At 42.2% G+C, this 27,790-nt stretch overlaps 1 protein-coding gene across 5 annotated transcripts in view; it reads left to right on the top strand.

Moving 5' to 3' along the window:
- LNPK (lunapark, ER junction formation factor) overlaps window positions 1-16,048 on the top strand; it is a 78,070-nt gene extending 62,022 nt beyond the window's left edge. For all 5 annotated transcript variants that reach the window (XM_065412895.1, XM_065412897.1, XM_065412893.1 and 2 more), the window contains one exon: window positions 15,055-16,048. In XM_065412895.1, the coding sequence (XP_065268967.1) occupies window positions 15,055-15,254 (200 nt within the window). In that variant the 3' untranslated portion in view covers window positions 15,255-16,048. The remainder of the gene's footprint in view (window positions 1-15,054) is intronic.
- The last annotated feature ends 11,742 nt before the right edge of the window (window positions 16,049-27,790 follow it).

Here is a 27,790-nt window from a genome sequence, read left to right as displayed (position 1 = left end):
CAGACAAGATCTCAAGCATGTGGGGCTGGGGAGTATGGAGCAGTTCATGTCACTATGTGCTTAGCTGAAGAGGTTTAAAAGGCAGCTGACTACAGGAAATAGTTCTAGTAGTTTAACAAATAAAACTCCCTTCCGTTGTAATCTTTTCATGTTGGGGACAGAGTGGCATTGTCTTTCACTTTGTATGTGGCATGAAGAGGCAGGGTGATCATCTTTGCCATTGCACAGAGGACAGATTAATAAATTTGGGGTTTTTTGTAGTGGTGTATTAAGATCTTTAATGGCTTAAACTGGTTAAAAACACACACAATTAGTGTCTAATTACTTGCTAATAGTGCTGCAGTTCTCTAAAAATACCACTTGTACAGAATTCTCATTACTGATGTCTCCTGCCTCAGCATGAGTCATGTGGGAAACTGCCTCTAGGTCTTGAGAAATTTGATCCAGTGAGGCACCTGCAGGCTGGCTTGAAAGCTCTAACTTACTGAATATGCTCCAACTTCACGTACCTCAGGGTATGTCTACACCGCAAAGGAAAACCTGAAGCATGGAGTCTCAGAGTTCAGGTCAATTGATTCGGGCTCCTCGGCTTTGGGGTGCGGGGCTAAAAATAGAGGTGTAGACATCCCATTCGAGCTGGGACACAGGCTTCACCACCATCCACCCTCTCTGGCTTCCAGAGCCAGGGCTCCCGTGTGAGTTGGGATGTCTACACTGCTATTTTTAATCCCACAGCCTGAACCAATTGACCTGGGCTCTGAGATTTGGCACTGTGAGTTTTTCTTCGCAGTGTAGACATAACCTTAGAAGCTCCAGAACATTCTAGACAGTTCCTTTCTGATTGGTCAGCGAAGGAGCTGCTCAGTGGCTCTGATGTGGGAGTGCCTCTTGCTGCTTTAGCCCTTATTCAGGGCCTTGTTGTGTTCTCCAGTTTCTAGTCAATCCTACTTAATCATAAAATCATAGAACTGCAGGGCTGGAAGAAACCTTGAGTTTAGGCAGGACCAAGAAAACCTACACCGTCCCTGACAGGGTTTATCCAACTTGTTCTTAAAAGTGATGGGGATTTCCCATTCTCCCTTGGTAATCTCTTCCAGAATTTAGCTACACTTATAGTTAGAAAGAGTTTTCTAACATCTAATTTAAATCTCCCTTACTGCAGATTAAGCTGAAGGGAGGACAAGAAGTAGACATGGAGAACAATTGATCATCTTATTTATAATAGCCCTTATATTTGACGACTGTTATTAGGACCTCCTTCAGTCTTCTTTTCTCGAGCCTAACATGCCTAATTTTTTTAACCTTTTTGCATTGGTCAGGTTTGGCTTCAGCCCGGGCTCAAGCATGGTCTTACGTTGCAGTGTAGATGAACTCTAAGGAAGGTGTAGATCTTCTACTTAACGGGGAAGGAGAGCCTAATAACTGATGACATCAAAAAGGCTGAGGTGTTTAATGCCTATTTTGCTTCAGCATTCACTAATAAGGTTAACCGTGGCCAGATGCTTAACAATTAATATTAACAACAAGGAGGAAGAAACTCATGCAATTTGTCCATCTCTCCACTTTGTGTAGGATTCCTTTTTGATTTTTCATATAATTAAAGAGCTCCTGATGGAGCCATATTGGCTTTATTAGTCTTCCCACCTTTCCTACCTTTTAATCTCTTTAGCCAAGAGGTTTCAGGCTCAATCCTTTGCTGCACCCAGAGTTTATTGGGTGCAACTAAGTGAAGGAAGTCCAAAGTAGCTGTTTACAGGCCCCACTTGCTCTTGAAGCTGACTGTAACTGTAACTGTCCCCAGCATAGATTAAAGCAGCCCAGGGTGTAGTTGCTTTTATCTGTGAACTCAATCTTCATAGAGAGAAAATCTTGCTGGTGAAGCAAACTGTCTTTAAAGACGATACCTTGTAATTCTGCTTCTCTGAAAAGAAGTATTTTTTCTTTGTATTTTCTCAGGTATGTTACATTAATATTCCCTATATTGAAATGTATTAACTATGGGATCATCTTTCAACTGATTTTTTTAATCATGAAAATCATGATGGCCATCAATTTGGTTTTACCAGTGTGCATAGGCGGCGAGTTCCATACCCACATGGTGCTCGAGCACCAGCAATATTCAGAACCCAGGGGCCCAGCTCCACTAGGGTTACCATATTTAAAAAATACAAAAAGAGGACACTCCACGGGCCCTGGCCCCGCCCCTTTCCCATCCCCGGCCCCGCCCCAACTCCGCCCCTTTCCCAAAGTCCCTGCCCTAACTCCCCCTCCTCCCTCCCAGCCACGCGAAAAGGGCTGCCCGAGCGCTACCGGCTTCACGGTTTGCTGGGCAGCCTCCAGACCCTGTGCCCCCGGCCGGCGCTTCCCTAGCGCAGCTGGAGCCCGGGAGGGGAAGCGCCCAGCCGGGGGCGCAGGGTCTGGAGGCTGCCCAGCAAACCGTGAAGCCGGTATCGCTCGGGCTTCGGGCAGCCCCCATGCCTCCGGACCCTGCGCCCCCGGCCGGGCACTTCCCCTCCCGGGCTCCGGCTGCTGTGCTCCTCCCCTGATTCTTCGGCTCTGTTGAAGAGCCAAGCTGCCCGAGCGCTACCGGCTTCGGGCAGCCCCTATGCCTCTGGACCCTGTGCCCCCGGAGCCTGGGAGGGGAAGTGCCCGGCTGGCGGCTCAGGATCCGGAGGCAAGGGGGCTGCCCGAAGCCGGTAGCACTCGGGCAGCTCGGCTCTTAAACAGAGCCGAAGAGTCAGGGGAGGAGCACAGCAGCCACGGGAGGGGAAGTGCCCGGCCGGCGGTATTTTTCCCGGACATGTTCGGCTTTTGGGCAATTCCCCCTGGACAGGGGTTTGATTACCAAAAAGCCGGACATGTCTGGGAAAAACCGGATGTATGGTAACCAATATTTGGGGCCGGGTGTCCCCCCCCGGCCCCACCTGCTGCCCCCCCATGCCTCCCCTGAGTGTCCCATGGCCCCGAGTTGCTGTTCCCCCGCCTTCCCAGCTGGAGCAGAGCATGGGGTCTCTGTCTTTGCCTCCTCCATGCTGCTTCCCTGCAGCAACTGCTGCCACAGGGTCCTAGTGCCCCCCTGCTCCACTGCCAGGGCAGACTGACCCTGAGCCTGCCCTTCCCCCTCAAACCCTTTCATTTTCCAATGGGACCCCCCCCCCACCCGCAGTCACCACTCCTGCCCCATGCTGGGCAAGAAGGCAGCCCCATCCCTCACCCCCAGTGAAGCTACAGTCAGGGGCAACAGCAGGGGAGGAGGTGCACGCAGCACCCCATGGCACCCACCACGGGGGAGGCGAGGGAGAATCCTGGACCTGAGAGAGGCCCTAGGAGCACATGCAGTGACAGTGTGCTGCTGGGGGGGCAGGAAAGGGGGGCTCCTCCCCCAGAGCTTGCTGCTGCTGCTGGCAGGGAAAGGGCTGGGGGGAGTCCTCCTCTCTGTCCCCTGTCCCGGAGCAGCCTGCCTGCACCCCAAACTCATCCCCAGCCCTGCCCCACCCCAGAGCCCACACCCCCAGTCAGAGCTTTCACCCCCCCAGCACACCTTCAACCCTCTACCCTAGCCCTGAGCCCCTCCAGCACTCCAAACACCTTATCCCCAGTCCCAGCCAGAGCCCTCACCCCCCACACTCCTACTCTCGCCCTGAGCCCTTCCCACACCCCAAACCCCCCATTGCCAGCCCCAGACAGAGCCCCGAGCCCCTCCCACACTCCAAACCCCTCATCTGCAGTCACACCCCAGAGCCCTCACCCCTGCACCTCATCCCTCTGCACCCCTCCCAGAGCCTGCACCCCAATCCCCTGCCCCAGCCTAGGGCCTGCATCCCAGATCTCCTCCCTCACCCAAACTCCCTCCCAGAGCCTTGGGCAGGTGGGGGGGGGGGGGGGGGCGGAGTTTGGGCAGGGGCGGATTCTGGGCACCACCAAAATTTCTACAAAAATGCCACCCCTGCCAGTGTGATCTTGAGTTATATTAGTTAAACATGGAGTTGTTTATTGAATGCAGACCCAGATCTTCCTGCTGCTATTGCAGATAAAATTGTAAAGTATCCCTCCCTTGTATTAACCATTTCTTATTTTCCAAAGTTCTCTGTGTAGAATGCAGAGTCAGAATGCAGATAAGCAGGGAAGTCATTGATATAATTGAAAAAGGATTAAGGTGTTCTAAAACAAAACATGCAATCCAGATTGTCAGTAAGTTAATTGTCAATAAATAAAGTGTGAAAGTATAATCTATGTGCATCTGACTAAATTTTTAAAACAGGCTGGGATTTACAGAAGAAGGAATTAGGTTCCCAACACCCACTATTACTGGAATGTGGGCATCTAATTTCCTTATCTTCTGAAAATCTCAGCCATATAATATACTAGATAAATACTGTACCTACTGTCTTTTAATACATTATAATAGATGTATAAAACAAAATATTAATTCTCTAACTGTACTATCCAAAAGAAAATGTTTTCTTGTACCCATATTAGATGGTGCACTATAGGTTGATGCTAATTTGTAATTTTGTCATTATGCACAAACTGACCATGACTTGAGTCAAGGCATTTCATTTGAGCAGCCCTCTCTTATGAAAATAATACTCTCTCAATCTGTTGAAAAGCATTTTCAATAAGCCATTTTTTGTCAGATCTAATTTATAGCATAAACTCTGCTTACAGATAGTTTTAACCCATACTTATTTTAAAGGGTTTAATTAATGTAACTCTGTAAACTTAAGCTACTAAGCTTTCCTTTTAATGAGGTATAAACTGTAAGCAAGGCTTTTGCAGATCACCTATTAAGACGGTTCTCTCCTGGCAAAAAGTGGCATATTTAATTATAATTACAATAGATGTTGGCAACAGGAAAGTAACTTCTACCAAAATGTTGGCACCATTCAGAAACATGATTTGGATCAGTAACCCTGATAAACCATAGCCTTGGAGTAAGGCTAATGCCATTACCAACATAGCAAAACCACAGTCGCATGGGCAAAATGACTAACCACCTTCAGTAAAGATGACCAGGTCCAATTCCCTCCCCTGCCCCTCTCTCTCCCCCCTCCCCCTTTTGTGTTCAAGTATTCACTAGCCTGCTGCATAATCTTTTATGGTCACAGACCTAGAGGGATGGGGATAAAGTACCTGTTGACACTAAAACACTAAGGTGATTGCTCTTCTTTTCTCCATGAAATTGCTTCTGCAGATCTCAGCTCGATAGAGATTAGCCAGCAGAGATATTCCAGAGGAAAACTAGTTGAGCAAATTGCTCTCACATGCCTACCATCTTATCTTGCATCTGAATCAAAAGACTAGTGCTTAGTAAATGTTTGAATTGAGCTCCAAATGGCAGCCTCAATATATCTCAGTAATTGAGAAATTCATTAGGGAAACCATGGTAGCTGGCTTCCCTCTAGTAGATTAAAACCTGAGTCATTTTAGTACTAAAACTCCAACAGAATTTTTAAGAAGCTACAAAGCACAGTTGTATCCATTTTGCTCATCTGGTTTCATTTGAAGACAGAGCACAGAGTGCTTTAAAGTAATCATGTGTAGTCTTCTCTTTGTCTCCTGTTAGTTGGGATCAGCAGCTGTTGTTCTGTGTCTCCAAATGTTTCTGTTGAGTGCACCATATTTAATCCCTGTTGGAAAAAGCCAAATCTTGACACTGAAAATATTTGATAACCAAAAATAGAGCATAATATCCAATTAAAACTGTAGAAAGGCAGCAATGTGACAAATCTTGGAAGATCTGTGGTTCTGATTTACTTGACCTTGAGCAACTGGGATTCCAACCTGAGTATGGCACAGAATGCTTTATTGCATTGACAACCACCTGATGCAAACAGATCAGGTGTTCATTTTAAGATAGGCCTCAATCAGCTTTTCAGTACCTTAAATCATGAGGTGATGTTGAACATGCCCGGGATCTCTGGAGGGAATGGACAGAGCTGCACTTCCTTGCCTTAGTTTCTTTCTTCTTGATCGATCGTGGAAGATAGTATTGGATTTGCTCTTACCCCTCCCTCTCTCCCCAAGCGCTGTCATGGTATACCACAAGGATCTACTTTCTCATCTAGGGTGACCAGATAGCAAGTGTGAAAAATCGGGACAGGAGGTGGGGGGTAATAGGCTTCTATATAAGAAAAAGCCTCAAATATCGGGACTGTCCCTATAAAATCGGGACATCTGGTCACCCTATTCTCATCCCTCTTATTCATTGCATATATGGGGCTGCTAGAGTTAGTGACACCCAACTTTATTTTTCACCAATCCAGAGAGTATGATTCAGTGTTTTTTTCCTAGTATCTGGGTGCAATGAGAGTGAGCTGATTGAGACTCAGTCCTGAGAAGACTCGGGTAATTAATGGTAAGATGCAGTAAGGAAGCAGACGAGCTGGTGGAAGTTATCAGTACCCCTGATTGAGTGTGAATCTACAAAACTTGTAACCAAAGTTTGTAGTTTGGTGGTCTGATTAGATTACTAGGGGCTTTTGGATGATCAACTAGTGGCAGTGATAAGGACTTTTTTTCCTCTCTCTATTTGATTAGGAGATAGCAGTCCTCTCTCTGATGCTGACCTTGTCCTTGTTTCATGTTTTTGTCACCTGTACTTTATAATACTGTAATGTGCTCTTCAAAGTGGTCATACTTAACATTTGTTTGGAAGCTGCTTCATAAGTGTGGTATCTCGTGGCGAACACGTGACACCTGTGCTCCGGTATCTGCACTGGATGCCTATTGGCTTCCAGGCAGAGTTTATGGTGTTGGTTTTGACCTATAAGGCCCTAAACCTAAATGGCCAAGGACCTTCCTGTCTCGTTATACCATATTGCCACAATTTGAGATCTGCATAGTTACTCAGTTTGAACCTTTGGGTCCTTTGGGAAAGCATCCTCCCCCCAACCCCCCGGTACACAGCTTCATTCTAAAATAACTCAGATCTGATCCAAGCATCCTACAAAGTTCCTCTGAGTTGATATTTGGGTAGAGCTGTGATTGTAGGATTTTTGTTTGGCAGATAATATGTAATATGCTGACTAGTGACTGGTGTGTGGAAGAATTCTGCTATATTGATTTTATTTTTGTAATTGGCTTTTGTATTGTGCATTTAGCTGATGGCAAAGGCACCCATAGCCCCAAGTGTACAGTCTTTTACATTTGAGTTTTTAAATAAAACAAAATTGAATCATTTTAACAACAGAGATATCTAATCTCCTCTCCCCAAGGAGATCATGTCTTGGAAGAAACAGTGGAAGCAAAATACATTGATTTATGTAGAAGTCTCTGACCACCTTGGATGCAAAAATGTATCTTGAGGATTTAAAGCCATGTTGTCTTTAGGAAAAATAGTGTAAGGCTGAAGAAGAACCCAGTAATCTTAGTAATATTGCTAATGTGTCTGAAAGGAACATGTAAAATTAATCAGAGCCATACAAGTGTTCCAAGGGTTGATAGGATTATAAATTGGGAGATAAAAATGAGTCCATTTACTAAGGGATGGGAGAAAGCAGATAAGCCATACTAGCTGCTGAGAAGCCATCCTAAACTTCCTTTTTTCACTGTTTTTTCCATTTTCAGTGCTCAAAAATGGGACAGAAATCTTTTTCCCTGAGGACAGTTGGAGTAAAACTTCTGCCCCAATAAAGCTCTGGTTCTAGTTCCATGGCTTCTGTCTGACAGGGACATGAGTTATCCATTAGAAACTTGTTATTAGAAGGACCCCGGAGAGGAGATTAGGTTTTGATATGCCATTAACTCAATGTAAACTTTAACTTCCAAGACCTATCAATCAAAGGTGATTGCAGTGCTGGAAAATATTGGAACAAATAATCCAGAAAGGTAGAGAAAGTCAAGGAGTTTCATATGAGCTCTAGGTCCCCTATCCTATCTTAAGACTGATTTTTTTTCCCCCCCATAGAGATTTTATTGGTTTTCTTGCATATCAGAAGTGGAATAAAAACCATTAAATTCAAAAATCTGTATACACACCCACACATGGGCACATCCCATATAATTCACTGCCAAAGTACAGAAATCCTGCCTCACTGCAAAGGGGATAGGGGGTCCCCACACACCAAAGCCCCCACAGGCGGTATAGCGAAAAGGACGTCTTCGCTGCCGCAGGGCAGCTAACGGTAGGCAGGCACAGTCCTCACTGCACATCAAGCAGGAGAGGATGACTGCACATCTGACCCTTCCTAAACTGCTGATCTGACAATGGTTTAGGTATCTGATGTTTTGAGATACCCAACATGAAGTGTTCTTCCACCAATCACCTCTTCCATGAGGTGACTACTAGAAACAAAAAGATGCTCAAAGTTTTTTTTTTTTTTTTTTTTTTTTTTTAATGGCAGTTGGGGCAGGCCAGGAGATAGGCCAATGTGGCAGATGATCTGATATCTTTATTTTTCCTGGCTCGTCTATTTTACCTGTAAAAAAGTCCTACCCTTCAAAAGGGAGATTCAGAAATGTAGACTGAAGTTCAGAAGACAACCATGCATGTTTCTAAGACTAAGTGCTGACCTCATTGTTTGGCTACCTACCAGATGCTCCAGAAGAATAGACACTGGTTCAAATGTCAGATATGTTTTTTGAGATACTTGCAGCAGAGACATAGTAACTACTATAGGGGAATAAATCTAGCTTGGTTTGAATGACAGCTCAGAATGACTGATCAAGAAACTGGATCTGAAAGCAAACTTTGTTGGCAAAGAATTGGCTTGTTTCTTAACCAGTAAGGCTTAACATCCTCTAGCTCTGTAAGAGAACAGCACTAGGGCACCATTTCTTAAACCCGTAAGATATTTTCTCTGGAAGAATAGTATTTCTGCCTCCAAATGTCTTATGTGCTTTTTTTCTTCAGACCTCCTGACACTGGCACAGAGGACTGAGGAGATGAATCAGCTTTTCTTGGATTCAATTACTTCTAATATGACTTTTTTTCAGTGTAAAAATGTCCTAAGTTGTTGACCCTTTTACTCAGTTCAGTCTGACTTGCTGAGGAGCTCTCATCTACCTCTTTGGCAAAACTGCAAAGGGCATATGGATGCAATTGCTGTGTAAATGTTAGGCTTTCTCCTTCAAGAAAAACTAAAATGCATGTATTCCTTCCTTCCTTCATGGTATAAAAGCCATGCACACGGAATACCTGTGAGACAAATATCCCTCAGGCAGGTATTTGAGACACTGGAAAGTGCAAACCTCACTAGTGCACATTTTTAAAAGTCAGATTATTTCACTGGGTCTGCTACAGTGGAGAAGAAAACCTAGCCTTTGAGAAAATTCATATAAGGTCAAAAACTTGAGTTACTTTAAGACCTTTGGTTGCTTTTGTCAACTCCTAAGCTATCCTGCATTGTACCAAGAATAATAAAAATAACAATGAGTTTGCCCAATGCAAAAGAGCAAATGAAGGTTCTGAGATCACTTCTGTCAGTGGAAGGAACTACTAAAGAAATGATTAGAAGGTTGGGGTATGTGTTAGTGTTAGTGTTATGCTTCTGTTTCAGAATGTTTCCAAGCTAGGTGACGCATGCACTGCCCCTCATGCTTTTACTACTAGTAAAAGTTCTGTAGTTTGCAAGTCAGGGCATGAGACTCTTTAAAGCTGGGAGTTGAAGAGTTGATTTAACTCAGTAATCCTTATTTAACCGGTGGCTGGTTCTTCTGAACATTTAAAATTCACTTAATAAAGAGACTCCATACAGCTCCCCAAAATGTGCACTTTGGTAGTATGAGATTTGCCAGTCAATCTAAATGTGACACCATGGAGCTGACTACATGACACAATACTGATGTCACGTGGTCTATAAAACTGAAACCTGGCATTCTGCGTTGAAAATAGACATTTTGCTTTGTGTGTAACTAAATGAAAACTTTCAAATATTACCTTCCTGTGTCACACTTCACTCTTAGTGAGTAAGACATATGCATCCCCGGACTCGAACTTGAAACTTTTTGGATGACCTTTATTATTTAGAGTGAAATACTGTTAATACCGGATAAAGCACAGTACAATGCAGAAAAGCTTTTGTATACAGTAACTTGTTCACATACCTTTTATGTATATCCCTGAACTGTAATTCTGCTGCTCCATTCTTGTCATACAGAATTGACATCCTGTGGAGTGCTAGGTTGAATTGAATTAAATAAACTTGTTTCACTTTTGATAACCCAGGTTTTCAGAGAATTTTTGAATTTGAAACCATTTAATCATATACTGATTTTTCTAGTTCAGAAAGATTTAAATTCCCTTGCTTCTAAGCCTTTGTGAACAGAGTTATGAAAAGCCAGAATTCTTGAAATTCTGCTGCTAGTGGTGGATTCCTTGAGTGTAGAATTACAGGTGGCTGGATGCCATCACTGCTGCAGAAGTGTTACAAAAGCCTCTTGCTTCAGAATTTGAGAGACTAGGTAATAGGTTGTTTCTCTGTTCTCTCCTTTTTCCCTCTCCTTCCTCCTGCTGTTCCTCCCGACACTCAAAATCTAAGAATCTGGTTTCATGTGTTGCTACCACAGCTTCTTAAAAAATAACTAGTTGCACGTTAGGTTGTAGGGGGATTCCTTTCCACTTGGTATTTACTTATTACATGATTTTTGTGAACTCCCTCATAACAAATGCCTACCATCTTAGTCAAACTGAAATCATAATATTGTGAGCTCACTGGTTGTTGTGGGAAACATTCCCTACCGCAAAGGTAGGACAGTTGACTTCATTAGCTGACTGTGAAGAAGGCTCTGTTTACATGTTTTTGTTAAATACTAAACGCTAAGCAAGGATGTTAAGAAATGCATGGCTGTTGGAATCAGGTTTTTGTTAAGAGTGCTATAATATGGTAATGGCTTTGACATATTAAAATCTGTCTTAAGCAATCTACAACAGTTGTGTGGAAGGCCGATATATGTAGGTGTATTTTCCTTCAATTAAATCAATCAAGGCTAATTGCTAATACTCAAAGACTTCAACTAAATAAGATATTTGCATTGTAATATTTTGTCCTTTTCAATTTCATTTTCAGAGTTTTAGCCCTCTATAATTACAGCTTTTACTAGCATTTAAATTGTTACTGAGATCTAAATGACTTTAGACATTAATCATAACCAATTTGTTATAATGTAAAATTAAATCCTTGTATTTGCACATGAAAGCTTTAAACATTAGAGTTTGTTATATAATAGGTGGAGCTGTTATAAGACCCTGTTTTTAGTTGCATATAACTTTGCCAACTTTTAAGCATTTATGCTGAATTTTTTTATGCATAGTGTCTCCTCAGGTTGAATATTTTTTGAAAGTTTCAGCCCAAACAGTTCAGCCCTTTGCCAGAATTATTTTTAAATGATAAAAACTTACTTTTTACTTACCTTTTCACATTCTTGGAATCTTCTTTTGAGACCTCTAGTGTGCCTCTATGCTTCAGTTCAGGGGCTTGAAATTTGGCAGGGGAGTGGTCTCTGTATCAAGAATGTGCCTTTTGCTTTCCCTTTGAAAATCCACCCAAATTTGGCTGCTATAAGCTTTTGAAAAATTGCAGTTCACACATGCTCAGACTTCTTGGTGGAGCTGCTAAAATCTCCAGGCTACGTTGCGGCTGGGCACTGGAACTGATAGCAGGGGAAGGGTGTGTCTCCTGTGCTTTCAATGGCACTCCCACCCACTCTGGGGCCAGAGCCCATGGAGGAGAAAGCTACCTGACTTGAATGCAGAGAGGATAAGAACTGGGCAAAGAAAGGAGTAGATTCAAACAAGGAGTATGAGACAGGGACTGAAGTGAGGTATAGAATAAAATCTGGGAGTTGGGAGACTGAGACTGGGACAAGGAGCCAGGGCGTGGGGTGGGGATAAGAGAGACACACTAGATGAGGAGTCTGGGGAGAATAATTGGGACTGGGAAACCAGTGCGGGCGGGAAGGACTAGAGGCCAAGGAGGAGCGGAGAGACAGATTGAATGAGGAACTGGGAGATGAAACAGACTGTCTGGGCCAGGAAACGGGTTGGGATGAGAAGCCTGAGGAGTGGAGTCTTAGACTCATTAGACAATGAGAATGAGGCTGGGATGATGAGATGGGTGGGGAAGAGACTAGACAGGGACTGGTTAGAGGGACAGAGCAGAAGGAGTCAAATTGGAGGGAATGTGCAGAAGCCTGTGCCCACTAGACCATACTCCCCTCTAGACCCTGGAATGGAATCCAAGATGCCTGAATCTCCCCATTCCTTTGTGGTCAGCAAATATCTGTGAACCCCCCATCAGTATGTCTTACCACTCTGGTGCTGATCCATGTAGAGGATGACAGCCTTCTACTCAAGTATCAGGGGGTAGCCGTGTTAGTCTGTATCTACAAAAACAACAAGGAGTCTGGTGGTACCTTCTACTGCTACCATTTACAACATTAGCTCAAGTGGCAGAGATCAGTGTGGTGGCTTTAAAGATTCCAACGCTGCTGGTGAACCTCATGAGTGTCAGTATGATGCCATATAATGGAATTTGTTTTTATAGTTTGCTTTCTTAAAGACCTAGTAAATTATATTTTAAAAAAACTACATTAAGGTTGCAAAGTTGAGCACTCAGAAGTTAGGAAATGCCAGAATTAAGGTTGTCTGTCCAACTTTAATTTGCTCCCTTGTGATAGCCTTATTATATGATCACATATAGTTTTTTCCAGAGGACCCCTGCCTCATTCAATATGCAGGTTAAATGATGCCCAGCTAATGAGAAGTATTAAATATTTTGTTTCCTCCTCATTGTTCAGTTAGTGTCCCCATGCCTTTACTGCGCAGTATTGAAACTCTCCTCTGAAGACAAAATTATTAATTTGCTCGGGGGGCCTTTCTGTGGTGCTCATCACTGTAGTATCTGTGTACATCATAAACATTAATGTATCTTCATAACACCTGTGAGAGATGAGAGGGAAGTGATATCCCCATTTTACAGATGGGAAGCTTGGAGATTAGTGGACACTTCTGACCTTAACTTTCAGTGCTCAACTTGAGCTGACTAGGATCTGATTTTTCAGAGTACTTAACCGTTCATATGATCAGAGTACAGCTGTGACTTCAGTTGCAGCTATAAGTGCTCAGTCTTCTTGCAAATCAGACTCAAATCTGGATCTCAAGTTGTGCATACAGAAAATAAAGCACACAAAATTAGTAACCACCTGTGAAAAGTTGGTTTAAGTGACTTGCCTAGCATCACACAGGAACTTTGTGTAGAGGCAGGGATAGAATGCAGTGTTTTCCAGGGCAGCATTCTTAACTGAGACACCACCCTTTCTCTTCCTGCATCCCCGCCTCATTCATTACACACCTGGACTCTGATCAGAGGGGCTAGGTGGACCCTGCAACTGTAGGCCAGTGCATGGGGCTTTCCATCCTGCACATCACCTGTTGTGCACTCCAGGAGCTGAGGGCAGCCTTGCTTCCTGCTTCTCTCGCTTTTCTCGAGCGAGTCCTGCAGGAGGGTGCTTCCCTCCCATCCCTCACCTCTGCCCCTCCGAAACTCATCATTGGACCCTTATCCTGCAAGCCTCCCCAGCCATTCCCAACATGCTACCTGAGCCAACTGCACAGCATCCAGCTAGTCTGCCTCCGAACCCTGCCCAGAGAACATCTGTATGTGCTCATGCTTCATACTATCCACATCCTCACCTTTGTGTCCTGCCCTGACACCAAGTGGCAGGACCTGCTGCCACCAGAGGAGGGTTAAGAACCCTGGCAGGCCAGCCTATATTCCAGTCTGGTCCCACAGCCTGCCAGGGATATCAGTTGGTGGCTCCTCCACAGAGCTGTGAGCACAGGCATGTACGTGGTGCAGTTCACGAAATCCCCTGATGCCTGCCCCTTCTGCATTGAGGAGACCCTGGTGCACATCAGGTTGCAGCCCCTCTTCCTCAGCAAGAGGCTCTGGAGGAGCCGGTTCTGGCCACATTTTTTCCCACACCTCCTGATCTATGCACACCGCATCTGTGTCCTAACAAAGTTGCAGGACCTCCTTATCAACCTCCTCCTGGTGCTGGCCAAGATGGCCATCCATCATTCCAGGAGGAGGAAGCTAGACAGAGGGGTGTTCTGTGACCATGGGGCCTATTTTCAGTCCCTTTACCGCTTACGTCTTTGGGCAGAGTTCCTCTGGGCAGTGTCCACTGGCTGCCTAACCTCCTTAGAGAAGCAGTGGGTGCTGTCTGGGGTTCTCTGCTTTGTGTCCCCCTCTGGATCTCTTATTCTTTACCTCTGATCTCACTCCCATGCCTGTTTTTTCATTTGTTGTCCCCAGAAATCAACTGTAGTCTGGGCTCATTAGTTCCTCCCCCGTAGTTGAGGGGTTGGGCCTATAGTTATAGGCAGGCCTAAACCCCCCTGCCTCCAGTACTATAAATATTACACACCTTCTAGCTTCTGCAAGAGATGAGGCAGGGGTCCTGTGGAAAAAATGGTATGTGAACACACAAAAATCAGATCCTAGTCAGCTCAAGCTGAGCTGCCTCATCTCTTGCAGAAGCTGCAAGGGGTCCTACAAACAGCCTCCTTCATTGCCCAGCTCTGATTTAGTTCCAGAGTAGGGCTGTCCTGTCCATGGAATGAGGCAGGGGTCCTGTGGAAAAAATGGTATGTGAACATGTAATTAAAGACTATATCATAATGCATATGCACAAGGGTACTGAATTAAGGTTGCATAGGAAACCTTAATTCTGATACTTAATTTTTGAGCACTTAAATTCGCAATTTATAATAACATTCTTGTGTGTAATCTTGTATCAAATGTGCTAGAATATATAAATGCCTACCTTGATAGCTTTGAATTTTCAATATCTCTTCCTCCCATTGTCTACTTTTCTCTCCCCCCACAAAACTCTGCAAATTCTTACTTTTGGCCTTACCATTAGAGAAATATCAACCCATTGCAAGTTGGTCCTGGTATTTATAAAGAACTTCTATACAGTGACAGTACCCTAAACCTGTGATTAGAAAATGTTCAAGTCTAAGTCCCACACTTCCTTACAAACGTCAACTGTGTATTCAGTATTTCTGGAAGTGATCAAATGATTAATTTAATCATTTTTTTTTCTCAGAACCCATAGAACAAATTACACATATTATTGAGGCAGACCAGATAGATGGTGAGGCATCGAGTACTGAGCAGCAAGGGGTTGAATTATCTGAAGAGGCTGTGAAAGAAGAAACAACAAATGAAAGTGAACCTTCAGTTACGAAAATCGATTCCGCTGTTCCAACTGAACAAAGTGATGAGTCTGTCCCGGAAGCAGAATAAGTACTTCAAGTGCCTTCTGTAGCTAGTTCTTTTAGCTTTGTTCATGCCAGTTGTTACTCTTCAGGTGGGCTTTTTGAAAATGGTACAAATTAAAATCACTCTTGAGCTCAGACTGCCTCACTACCACAGTACGTCGAAGCTATGTGCACTACTGTGTATTGAAAATTAAGCATGTATTCTTTCAGTGAGCTAATGCATTGCAGAATGTACAGTTGGTTGAAGTCTAACACAATCACAGGTCGCTTTAGCTTAGTTTTGTATATTTGAAAACTAAAATTTACCTACAGGTTTATTTTCCATACACTTAACCAAATGCATACTAAGTTTTAGGTTATTGAACATAAGCTGCAGTAATTGGCAACAACTTGTCTAGTGGAGTTTTGGTTTTGTGAACTTTTCGATTTTTTTTTTTAATGTTTACCCATTAAAATTGATTGAGTGACTTTTAAATATCTAGATGTTTACAGGCTAAAATGTCTTTAGGCATTCAGCTTAAGCAGTATGAAAGTGTCATTATAACTGTAACAGCTTAGTCATTGTCTTAACTTTTTTGACAGAATGCAGTTAAACAGCACTAAGCTGTATTGTAACTCCTTTGGCATTACCTATGTGCAGATGGGCCGAAGGCACATGATATACAAAATTAGTTTGTGTTTACATAAGGTATAGGAAGTCTCTACTTGACTGTACTTGAATACTGAGAGTTATTTATACCTGTATAATAATGACAATATATAAGTGAATTTTGTGCCTTTGTGTTTTTTGTTAAAGGAAAATAAAGACTATCTAGCAGCAATATTTGCTTTGTATTTTCCAGAAATCATGGGAAAACTTCATGTGCTATATAGCAACTATAACAGTTTCTGGAGACTCTTGAAGGAATATGTCAATTTGCTTTATAAAGAACATGTATTTTAGTACTTATGTGACTTCGCTGGTAGAATTGAACTGGGCTGGTAATTAACCTAGAAGCTTTTTGTAGAGTTATGTTAGTACATTCCACTGTTTTCTAAATGTGCCTAATTTACAATTACAGTTTTTTTGGTTAACAGCACATTGAATTACTAAGGCCATGTCTACACTTACCAGGGATCGACGCTGCTGCAATCGATGCAGCAGGGTCGATTTAGAGGGTCTAGTGAAGCCCTGCTAAATTGACCACAGAGCACTCTCCAGTCGACTCCGGTACTCCAGCTCCCCGAGAAGAATAAGGTAAGTCGACAGGAGAGCGTCTCCTGTCAATGCAGTGTGGTGTAGACACCACAGTAAGTTGACCTAAGCTACGTCAACTCCAGCTACGTTATTCACATAGTCATAGCTGGAGTAGCGTAACTTAGGTCAACTTATCCTGGTAGTGTAGACAAGGCCTTAGTTGTTTCCACTTAGCTGATTACTGCAGAGCTGCCATTATGTTTTAAAAACAAAACCTTGTAGCACAGTTGAGTGGTTCTACTGCTGGAGCTGCCCTCCTAAGAGTGGCATGTAAAACAGAGATCCTGGTAGTTGGTGGTCTTTAAAAATTCTATGTAGTACTTGCAGAAAGGACTTTGATCCACATCATCCTAACCAATTTCCATATTGGCTAGTTATATTCTACCTGCCTAAAATTATCCTTGGAGTTTTAATTAGTTGCTTTACACTGTTAAGCTGATGTCACATTTCACCCCCGAGGTGGTGATATTTCATTGGTTTGTGTATGTAGAATGTATGACTATTATGTATTCTCTTATATTAGAAGTCTTATTGACATGTTTGGGATGGCCTGAACAAACCATTTGTGTCTGACACAGAGTAATGCAGGCCATCCCAAATAATTGTCAGTCAAACCTCTTCCGCACCATCATGTACTCTGCATGTGCCTCGTTGCACAGAAAAAATATTTTCAAGTATTGTTAAAATATTAATATTTTCATGAGGTAATATCTCTTATTGAGCCAACTTCTGTTTGTGGAAGGGGCAAGCTTTCAAGCTCTTCTTCAGGTCTGGGGAAGGTAACCAATGTGTCCAAATTAAATAGAAGTTGGGACAGATAGTTAGGCATAAGGGGTTCATGCATGCTATAGGAGACAACTTAGAATGAAGTGGGCAATTAAGGGTTAGCAGGCAGTAGTGTGTGTTACAAATTGTTTTAATGAGCCATACAGCCAGTGTCTCCGTTAGGTCCATGTTTTTTAGAGTACAGCAGAGTTATTAATTTAAATTTCCAGGCTCTCTCTGCAGGTTTCCTTTGAGGATTAGGACTGAGAGGTCAGACATGGAGTGATTGCTTTGTGAAAAGTGTTCACCGACAGGTGATGGGGTGTTTTTGTCTTTTATGTCCTCTCTCATTTTTTCTGAGAGAGTTCATTTGAGAGCTTAGTGATTGTGTGGTTTCACCCACATAGTAGTTGTTGGGGTATTTGATACACTGATTGAGGTACACCACATGTTGTGATAGGCATGTGTAGGACCCATGGATCCTAAAAGGTGTGTTTTGCGGGGGGAGTAATTAATCCTCGTAGCAGTTTTTGTGTCCAGGCTTGCAGGTTTTGTGTCTGTTGTGCTGGTAGGGTTTGGTTCCACTTTGAATTGGTATGTCCTGGTCTGTGGGAAGCTTGCTTCTGATGATGAGCTTGGCAGGTTGGTGTGCAGTTGTTTGAAGGCTACAAGAGGAGGTTTGGGAAAGATTTCTTTCAGGAAGTGGTCCCTATCAAGTATGGATTGTAATTATTTGATACCCCGTATGAGTTCTAGTTTGGGGTGGTGGGTGACAACTTAGGGGTGTGCTGTCAGTGTGGTTTTTTCTGTATTGAAGCAGGTTCTCCCAGGGTTTTTGGGTGGCCATTCCATGATATGATCTACTTCTCTGGTGGGCGAGTCCTTGTTTGGTGGAGGTGATTTTTAGTGAGTTTAGGTGTGTATCCCAGACTTCCTCTTTGGAGCAAATTGAGTGCCTGTCTGTACATAAAATATCTTAGTGTATCTGGGGTGGTCACTGGATGTGTGGCAATTAGTATGGTGATCCACGGGTTTCTTGTGTGTAGTGTTCCATTGCTGAAGCTGATCGTGGTGTCCAGGAAGTTGATGCTAGAGTGCGAGTATTCCAGAGAGTTCATTGGATGGGTGGTGGTGGTGGTTGAAGTTGTGGTGGAAGTCTGAGGGAGTTCAGGTCATCTGTCCAGAGGATTAAAATATCGTTGATTATATTGTTAGTTTCATGGTGCATTTTTCCACTTCATTTTAAGTGGTCTCCTACATGTGAGAACCTCTGCTTAACAATCTGTCCCACCTTGTATTTAGTTTGGACACTCTGTTACCTTCTCCAGACCTGAGGAAGAGCTCTGTGAAGCTTGAAAGCTTGTCCTGTCCATCAACAGAAGTGGGTCCAATAAAAGATATTATCTCACCTACCTTGTCTCTCTCATATCTTGGGGCCGACACGGCTACAACAATGCTGCAAACAACATTTTTCATGTCTTTCTGTCTGCAAAACCAGTTTCTCTTGAGTCAAATTGTACACCTCAGGAGGATAGATGAAATTATCCCAAAAAACAGTGTACTTTTCTGCTAAATATGATTTTAGGTTTCATATATTGACAAGTGAGAGAGACACAAGTAGTTTCATTTGAAAGCTGGTAATCTTCAGTTTTCAATTATATGCTATTTTTTGACCTTCATGGTTAAGATATCAAACTTGAACCTGTCATTGACTAAGGGTTGTGTTGCGGGGAAGCCCCATATTTCGGGGAAATATTTTTATGGAACATGTTAATTGCAGCTGCCTTAAGATGCTCGTGGATTGTTAGAAGTAGGCCCCGTGGGCAGAGTGCAGATGAGGTAGTCAAAAGAGCATAATAAATGCAATGTTTGTCATATGACTGGCTTCATGTCATTTCACTAGCACATGTACACAATATGCAGATATTGATTTAGTCTATGCTGGCATCCAAAATGTGCTCTCAAATAAGACACACTGTCTCTGTCTTAAGAATGTACTGTCTCAGACCAGAGGGTGGAGAAAAGGGATACAGTATACAAGCAAAGTGCTAAGGGGGATACACATACATCTTACTAGAAATATGTTCAACATGCTAAATTTCCCATCCTAAAATATCAATTAATTTTTTGTAAAGTGTTATGGGAACTATTTGGATGAAAATGATCTAAAAACGCAAGAGTGTTATCTTGGTACAAGTACATACCTATATCTGCTGCTTTACTTTGTATTTCAGTGGCTTGTGTATATATAAAGCTTACTTTTCAGAAAGGAAGCTCAAGGTATTATAACAAATTAACTAAGCAAGTTGAGACATTTTCTCTAGCCTCCTTTAGCACTGTTACGAGTAAGGTTTTGTTTGCACTTTGGTTATAAGCCTCGTGAGTGGAGTGGCCAACAGGTGAATGTTGTTAGTGTTTCAGAAGTTAAAATGACATGAGTTTAGGTCCCTGCATGCAAAATGGTCTCCTATATAGAATTCTCCTTTGAGAATTGCCTCTTGCAGGTGCCTGTTCTCATGGAGCACTTATCTGGTGTCCTAGAACCACTTAAAAATAGTAATTGTTAGGGCTGCATGCACAGCCTATCCATGGAACTGAAGGTTGGAGGTATAGTTATAAAAAGTAGAGTTGGTTGAAATTTTTCTTTTTTTTTTCTTTTTTTAAGAAAAATGGCTTTTTCATCTAAACTGATATTTGCAAGGGAAATGTCAATTTTTAATGAAAGTTTTTGGGTTTTCATTGAAAAAACAAGCTCAGACATTTAGCTTGGAAAAAAATGGCTTTTGGCTGTTTGAAAACTTTAAGAAACATTTCAATACCAAAAAGTAATTAGTCCACAGTCCTAATTGCTGTGTTGTTCCGGTGTAAGTTTCAGGTGTACAAAAAACACAATTACCTCTCCTTTAATGTGTTTTGACTCTGTACCCCCTTTATTTTGTAATTTAAATATTTTATTTCATAAAAAATATAATTTCAGTTGCTGCCATCATGCAGTTATTTCTGATCTCTATAAAATGGGAATCCTGAAAGAAAATCAGAAGTTAAAATAACTCCTCCTTACAAGTTACTTTGTGTCTTACAGGGGTAAAAGAGGGGCCCTTTGGGTATATCTATGCTGCAATTAAACACCTGCAGCTGACCTGGGCTGCAAGGCTGTTAAGTTGTGGTGTAGACATTCGGGCTCAGGCTGGAGCTCAGGTTCCTGAGACCCTATCCCCTCATGGGGTCACAGAACCCGGGCTCCAGGCTGAGCCCAAACGTCTACACTGCAGTTATGCAGCCCGAGCCTCATGAGCCCGAGTCTGCTGACGCGGGTCAGCTGCATGTGTTTAATTGCAGTGTAGACATATCCTGTGTCTTCTCTACTGTACTTTACCCCTGTCCCAATGGCATCACTGAATAATTTGCCCATTAATTCCTTCATACTGTCAGCAAAAGTGCCTGGGAAGTGTTTGCAGAGGAAGGGGGCCGCAGGGGGAGAGTCTGCAGCAACTCTCTGGGAGCAGAGAGAAGGGGAGGAGAAAACCCAAGAGGGAGAATAAGCACTGTGGTTCTAGCCCTGGAAGAAGGGTCAACCCCAGAAGAGTTGTGGTGAAAGAAAACCTGAGGGCAAGGTAGGAAGAAGCACAGGGAAACAGAAGTAGGGGGTAGGACTGTGCAGATCTTGGTTGCTTGTTATAGGGTCCCTGGAATGGAACCCGGTGTGGTAGGCAGGGGGTTCCCCTAGCAGGCACAGGAGCATTGAAAATGCCACCGGACAGCTGGTCTGGAAAGACTGTTACCCTAGAAGGGGAGGACTATATTAGTGACCTGGCCAGAGGGCCAAGTCATGAAGAGGGAAAACCCCGATTTAAGAAGAGAAAGAGAGAGGCCCCATGATCAAACACATCTTAAAAATGCTATAACTATACAAGTGTTGAGGTCTAATTGACCCCAGGTTTAGACAATGAAACTAGGTAGCACAGCAAAGTGGCAGTAAATGGTCTACTACTGTGAACAAATGGCGCAAATAGGTGACGTTCTGAACGTACACAGGTTTTACTTTGTTTGGGGTTTTACTTTGAACATTTTTTGATATGTTTTTCTGTCATTCTCTGAAACAGATGTAACATCTTCCGGTTTCTTAGGCTCTGGTTCAGTACCCAGCACACTAGAAGCTGCTTCTCTGGAACCCTGAGGCACAGCTGCAATGTTCCTTACCAGCACCAGTGGTTTCACCATTTTGGTATCCAGGTCACTGAGATTTATTACTCAGGGATTTATTATGCTGTGTGTAATTCAACAAAATCCAAACACGGTATGCATTCAGACATGCAGAGTGCAACGAGTCTTTGCCCCAGCAACAGTAGCTGTCAAGTGTGGGCTTGCCAGAAAACGTATCTGACAATTGTGGCTTCCCCAGAAGCTCTTCATAGCAAGTATAGGTGTCCCAGAGATTCAGTTTGACAACATTATCTTCAAAGAAACTCAGTTGGCTGAACAATTGTGATGATACATGAGGCAACTGTTATCCGACATCTCACAGTCCCCTGAGATCCTTTTGGTGCATTTTTGAAAAAAACAAAAAACATAGTTTTTATCATCATCATTTCTATCTGATGCTGGAATATATACAGTAATTAATTTGGGATCTAACTGACACCAATATCTTTTGAGTGACATTTTTGCTACACTAAAAGTACAAAGTCCGCTATACAGACAAAACCAATACTGACTGGTTGTCCTCATCATAGCTTGAGAATGAAAGAAGAGACAGTGGTTTGACTATTATGTTTTATTTAAATATTTGTATGTGTTTGGGGTCTTGCTGGTGGGTCTTGCCCACATGCTTAAGGTCTAACTGATCACCATATTTGGGGTCAGGAAGGAATTTTCCCCCAGGTCAGATTGGCAGAGATCCCGGAGGGGTTCCGCCTTCCCCTGAAGCGTGGGGCATGGGTCACTTTCAGCTTTAAACTAATGTAATTGGTGGATTCTCTGTAACTTGAAGTCTTTAAATCATGATTTGAGGACTACAGTAACTCAGCCAGAGGTTATGGGCCTATTACAGGATTGGATAGGTGGTGATCTGTGGCTTGCAATGCGCAGGAGATCAAACTAGATGATCATGATGGTCCCATCTGGCCTTAAAGTCTGAGTCTAAGAGACAGTGGTTTGCCTATTGTGTTTTATTTAAATTTTTGTACTTGTTTGGGGTCCAAGAGACCTCCAAAGACCTTGGTAGTGTAGTACTTTCATTTTCCCTATTGATTAATATTGAGGGGTCGAACTGATCCCATTACCTGCTTAGTGACTTTGTTTGCTGCACAAAAACCACAGCAGGTAGGATGATAAAACCAATGCGGAAAGATTGATTTCATCCTCATTTAAGAATACTTAAAGTATGAAGGTGCACAGGTTTGGCATGAAAATTCTAATTTACACTTTTGTGCACAGTCAGGTCAGACAAACCCCAGAATATTAGGACGGTTTAAAAAAATGAAGTTTCTCAAGACTCATGATAAAATCCTGAGTTGGCAACACTGCAAAACTTAAATCACTTCATTGTACTTTAATCATCTCTGGGTTATATAACAACATTTTATAATCAGTCTCTTTATTTGTATCCAGAAAAAATAAAATACTATTTCTAATCCTCACATGCTTTTTACTCAGCATAAGGCCTGCCACCAGTATAAGACTAGCATGTTTCAGGATTACTCCAGAACATACCAAAACAGCAAAGAGATTCTGCAGGACTGCAAAGAGAATTAATAGAAGCCGATACACCTCTCGTTCACATAATGTACTAATATTGACCTACAATTCCCATCACATGCATTTCTCTCTCCTTTTCAAGGCACAGTGAGCACAGTATTTGAAATAAGCAAACTTCTAATATCTGGCTAGATGGTTATAAGCTTCCATGCTATGTTTGGGAGCATGCTCAGTAAGAAGTCACTAATATTTTTCCAGCACAGCCTAACAAAGCCTTCCCCTTTTGTGAGCTCATTAGGCATTCTCCCTGCCTTGCCCAAAGGCACTGTGGGGTAGTGGCTGCTGTTCTTTGTTGCTGGAGCAACTTTCACAAGGGTGATTGCAACTGGCTGACTGAAATATACCCAGCAAAATTCTCTAAATAGTCAGGATAAGAGAAAATTGAGGTTGTAAAAACTGGAGAATCTCACAAGTTTTTAGGGTTTCTCCACAGTTTTGTTGCATTCTGTAAATGTTAAAGTTAAACTTAAAAACGAAATTTGGTTGTCTCATTTCCAAAGAAAATGGATGTGCATCTCTTCCATTAACCTAGACTTGTAGAAAACTCTCAGGTAAAATGGGAAGAGTGAAGACTGGACTTCTACGCTGCCCCACCCCATTCATCGCAGTGAGGAAAGTTGTTCTTTCCATTCATATTAATGAGCTGTGAATTCATTTAAAGCCTAATTAGAGCCATTTAATTATTAATATCGTGCATATGAACTTTTTAAAAATAAAACAAGACAATTAAATTTTAATTGATTCTTTCTATAATATTGAAGTTGCCTGGTTTAGGATAAAAAGTCAAGAAATGCAAATATTAAGGTTCCTAGTGCAATGTTAAGTCAACTATGTTACACATTCTGGATATAGGATGGTATGGACTTTAGTACATAAACAGTTATTTATTGAGCTATATCTCTAACCAGAGAAACAGGGATAGAAAATACAACATATGTATAGTTTGGCCCAGTCATGTTGCTGTAATAGCCTTTACATTGCATTAGTATGAGTTTTGTGCATTCAAAGAATGTTATATAAACAATAGCTTTAATCAGATGGGGATTTTCATCTGGACAGAAAAGTAATTCAGATTCGCTATGACCCCCAGTCCTTATATACAAGTGGATCATATACAAGTGAACCTCTGTGCTCAAATGGAGCCCCAATAAAGTCAATTGCAAAGGGATCTGCCAGCACATGCTCTGAATGTATCATCAAAGTAGATATGCCTTACCATGAAATACCTCTGTCTCTCTTAGTTTCTGTGGATTGCAATCTGCAAAAATGTTAAGCTTTTGCTTACCTGTTGAGATCTGGTATATTTCAGTAAAGCTCAGTTGTTCTATGTAATAGGGTCAGCTGCCTCCTTATGGCCAGAGAAGCACCTTGCCTTTGTTTCCTCCTGGTCTAGGATTCTTAAGAACTACACAGCCCACAGTATTTCAAATAAAATTACACCGCCTGGGTGGGATCTACTTATTTAATCTTGCTCACAGTCTCCAGTGGCCCACTAGACCCAAACCCTTCCCTCTTGACTAATGGAACCCATAGCCCTCCTTCTGGGGCTTGAGTAGTTCTTCTCCCTGGTCCCTTTGATTTGCCTTTCACCCATTCCACTCAGGTTGGAAACAGTCTGTCAAAACAGAACTCAGTTGTCTCTCTCCCCTGGCTGGAGCTCCGCCTTCTGGCTCTTCCTTCCAAACTCTCCTGCTGTTTCTTCCCTCCAGGAGTTTTTCTCACTCTCTGCAGTTTCCTAAGCTTCCTCTCCCTGGCCCTTCTTCTTGGGAGTGGTGCAGCAGACTCACTTCCCGAGTCTATGACCACCATTCACTGGATTTTGTAGATTTCCCAGTATTCTTAAAGAATTGCAGACTAGCCATTTTCCTTGTATTTTGTATAGGTGTTACAAAGAAAAAAATGTTACTTTAAGGTTTCTAAGTTTTTTCCATATGAATATCTCCTTTCACTGATCCAGTCTTCACAATTCCATAAGAGATGATCTATCATTCCCTGGACATTACATGTTTCTTATAGTCCATCCTTATGCTTGTTGTTTAGAAATAGATTACTACTTTAATCCACAATGCCCTGTTAAAATTCTGAATAAAGCCACTTCACTCTTCCTCTCAGGATTTTGGATAACATTAACATTTTCAACTATTGGGCATACTTAATGGCATTTTTTCCCCTTCATTTCATGCCCACAGTTCTTGCCACTCCTTCCTTGGCTCATTTTTGATGAAGTGTTTAAATTCCAGTTTAAACAGGGGATCTCTAGGTCAATTCATTCATGCTTAATAGGATTTTTTGCCTGTCGGCCAATTCGTTGCCAACTGTTCCTATGTGCACCAGGATCCATGCTTTTACTATGGTCTTATCCAGTTGTGCCAATTCAGTTGTTAGCAGTAATATTTCATTAAGTATACTGTTTCTGCTGTCAGACTTGCCATTGTATAGAGCCTGCAGCCTTGATAAGGAGTCAGCTGCCATGGCTGTCCTGTCTGACTCCACATCTAAGGCCCAGATTAGTGCCATCAATATTCCTGTTAGCTTATAGCTTTCTTGAGTCTGAATGCAGGCGCACACAAAGCTGTTCCCACTCTCCCCGTTCCTTCCTGTTTGGAACCAGCATTACATACAGTACTGTATGTACACTTACAGTATTCATCTGACACAGATATATTGATTTGCTATATCATGTATCGTTATAATTTTTCTCCTTTTTGTTTATTTTATTATATAATTCCATGTCTATCTAAGGGGAGAGGGATGGTTTCCCATAGCTATTGATTGTGGCCTCTTTCAAGCTTTTCTTTTCACTGAGTTCCTTTTATCCACTTATTTACCCTACTTACCTGGAGTGTCCTACCCGCTCTCCACTTAATTCTCAGCAATCAGTATATATTAGCTCGGTGTGTTATCACTACTACCTAGTACTTTGGCATAAAAAGTAAGTCTAGGAGCTTCATTCTAAACATGATAGGCATTACATGCACAGTAATGAAGGCACTATAAACTATACACAATGCCTAAACTTGGATAGAGTCTAGATTTCTCAGATTTTTTTTTTTTTATGCTGACCTACAGGCCTGGCAGCCATACTCGCTAATAGTTGTGATTTAGCACTCTGTATAGCCTTATCACTGGTTTTGTTTTTTATCTGCTCTCCAGGAGATTTCAGATGTACTTTTAAGTAAGTTGATTCTTCCTTTGCACTTATCTATAATATTTTCAATAAGCTCCGTCCAAATGGGCTTATCAAATATTATAGCTAGGAATTTGTACTTTTTCACTATCCTTATCTGCTAGTCATATCGATATAATTGTATGTCTTTTTGAATCTTCTGTGTTGTGAAAATCACTCCCTTAGCTTTATCAATGGAGAACTTGAAGCCCCACTTTTGCTTCCTCTTTCTGTATTCCCCTGAAGGACATCTTTGATTCGTTTGGTGGCATTTTCAAGGTTTCAGCTTTTGGTCCATATGGCACAGTCATCAGCAAATAATGTGATGCCTATTCCTGCACTCATCCCCTTTGGAAGATCATTTATTATGATGTTAAAAAGAATGAGCTAATGACACTCCCATATGGAGTTCCATTTGTAATGGGATATACATTAGAAAAAGGCTTTCCCTTCTTGGACTCGCATAGTTCTTTTGCTTAGGAAATCTCTGATCCATGTGTACGTTCTTCCTACAATACCCATGGTTTTCAGTTTATATAATAATCCCTCTCTCCATAACACGTAGTTTTTTTTCCCTACGTCCAGGAAGGTCACTATCATGTGTTCTTTGTTCTTCTGTGTGTGTCTTTGCAATGTGGTCAGTTGCACTCCTACCTCTTCTGAACCCACTTCCATCTATGAGCCTGTTTCCTTCTAAGTAGGCTACTAATCTCTGTCACCAGTTTTTCCTCCATTTTACCAAAACGTGCTGTGAGGGCAGTTGGCCTGTATGTCTCAGGCCTGCAGTGCATCTTGCCTGGTTTCCTCACTGAAACAATAATGACATGTTTCAGGTATTTCCCCTTTTCTCTATATACTATTGTATAATTTTAGTATTACCCTCAGGCTTTCGTCACCTACGTGTTCGAGCATTTCAAGGCTTATTTTGTCCTTGCTTGGGGCAGTGCTTTTCCTCCTTATTTTCACTTTTTGGAGTTCCCTCACACCGAAGTTTTCATTTAAAATAAGATCCACATCTGCCTCCCAGCTCTTCATTCCAGAATTATCATTAAGGGATGTTCTTTTCCTTTCCCTAATTTCTATCCTCTGATCCTTGTCATTACTGACTTTTTGAAACATGGTGGTCAGAATTTCCACTTTTTCCATGCGTCTGACGAAGTGGGTATTCACCCACGAAATCTTATGCTCCAATACATCTGTTAGTCTTAAAGGTGCCACAGGACTCTCTGTCACTTTTTCTTTGCTGGTGCTTATTTTCTCCATGGCCTTTCACCGCAAGGCTTGGTACTGTGTTGCTTTCACGCTTTATTCCGTTCATTTTCCAAAGTTGCTTGTATACCTCTGATGTATTGGTATCTTTATTTATTTTTCCACAGTATTTCCTCCAGCTTTTCTTTTCGTCCTTTTTATAGCCCGTTGTGCAACTACCTTACTTTTTTATATGTAATTAACTCCTCACCATTTAATGTAGTTTTTTGCTTTCTTATAAGCCTTGTTCCTTTCTTTAACCACCTTGTCACATTCCTTGTTCCACTACGGTACACTTTTCCTATCTTTAATTAAAGTTGGTATCCTAGGGATAGCCAGGCTGTCTCTTTATAATTCCCTTGGTAATATTACTACAGAATTCCTCAAT

The sequence above is a fragment of the Emys orbicularis genome, chromosome 11 (assembly GCF_028017835.1).
Source record: "Emys orbicularis isolate rEmyOrb1 chromosome 11, rEmyOrb1.hap1, whole genome shotgun sequence".
Taxonomy (NCBI): Eukaryota; Metazoa; Chordata; order Testudines; family Emydidae; genus Emys; species Emys orbicularis.
This window is presented reverse-complemented; position numbering and strand designations above follow the sequence as displayed.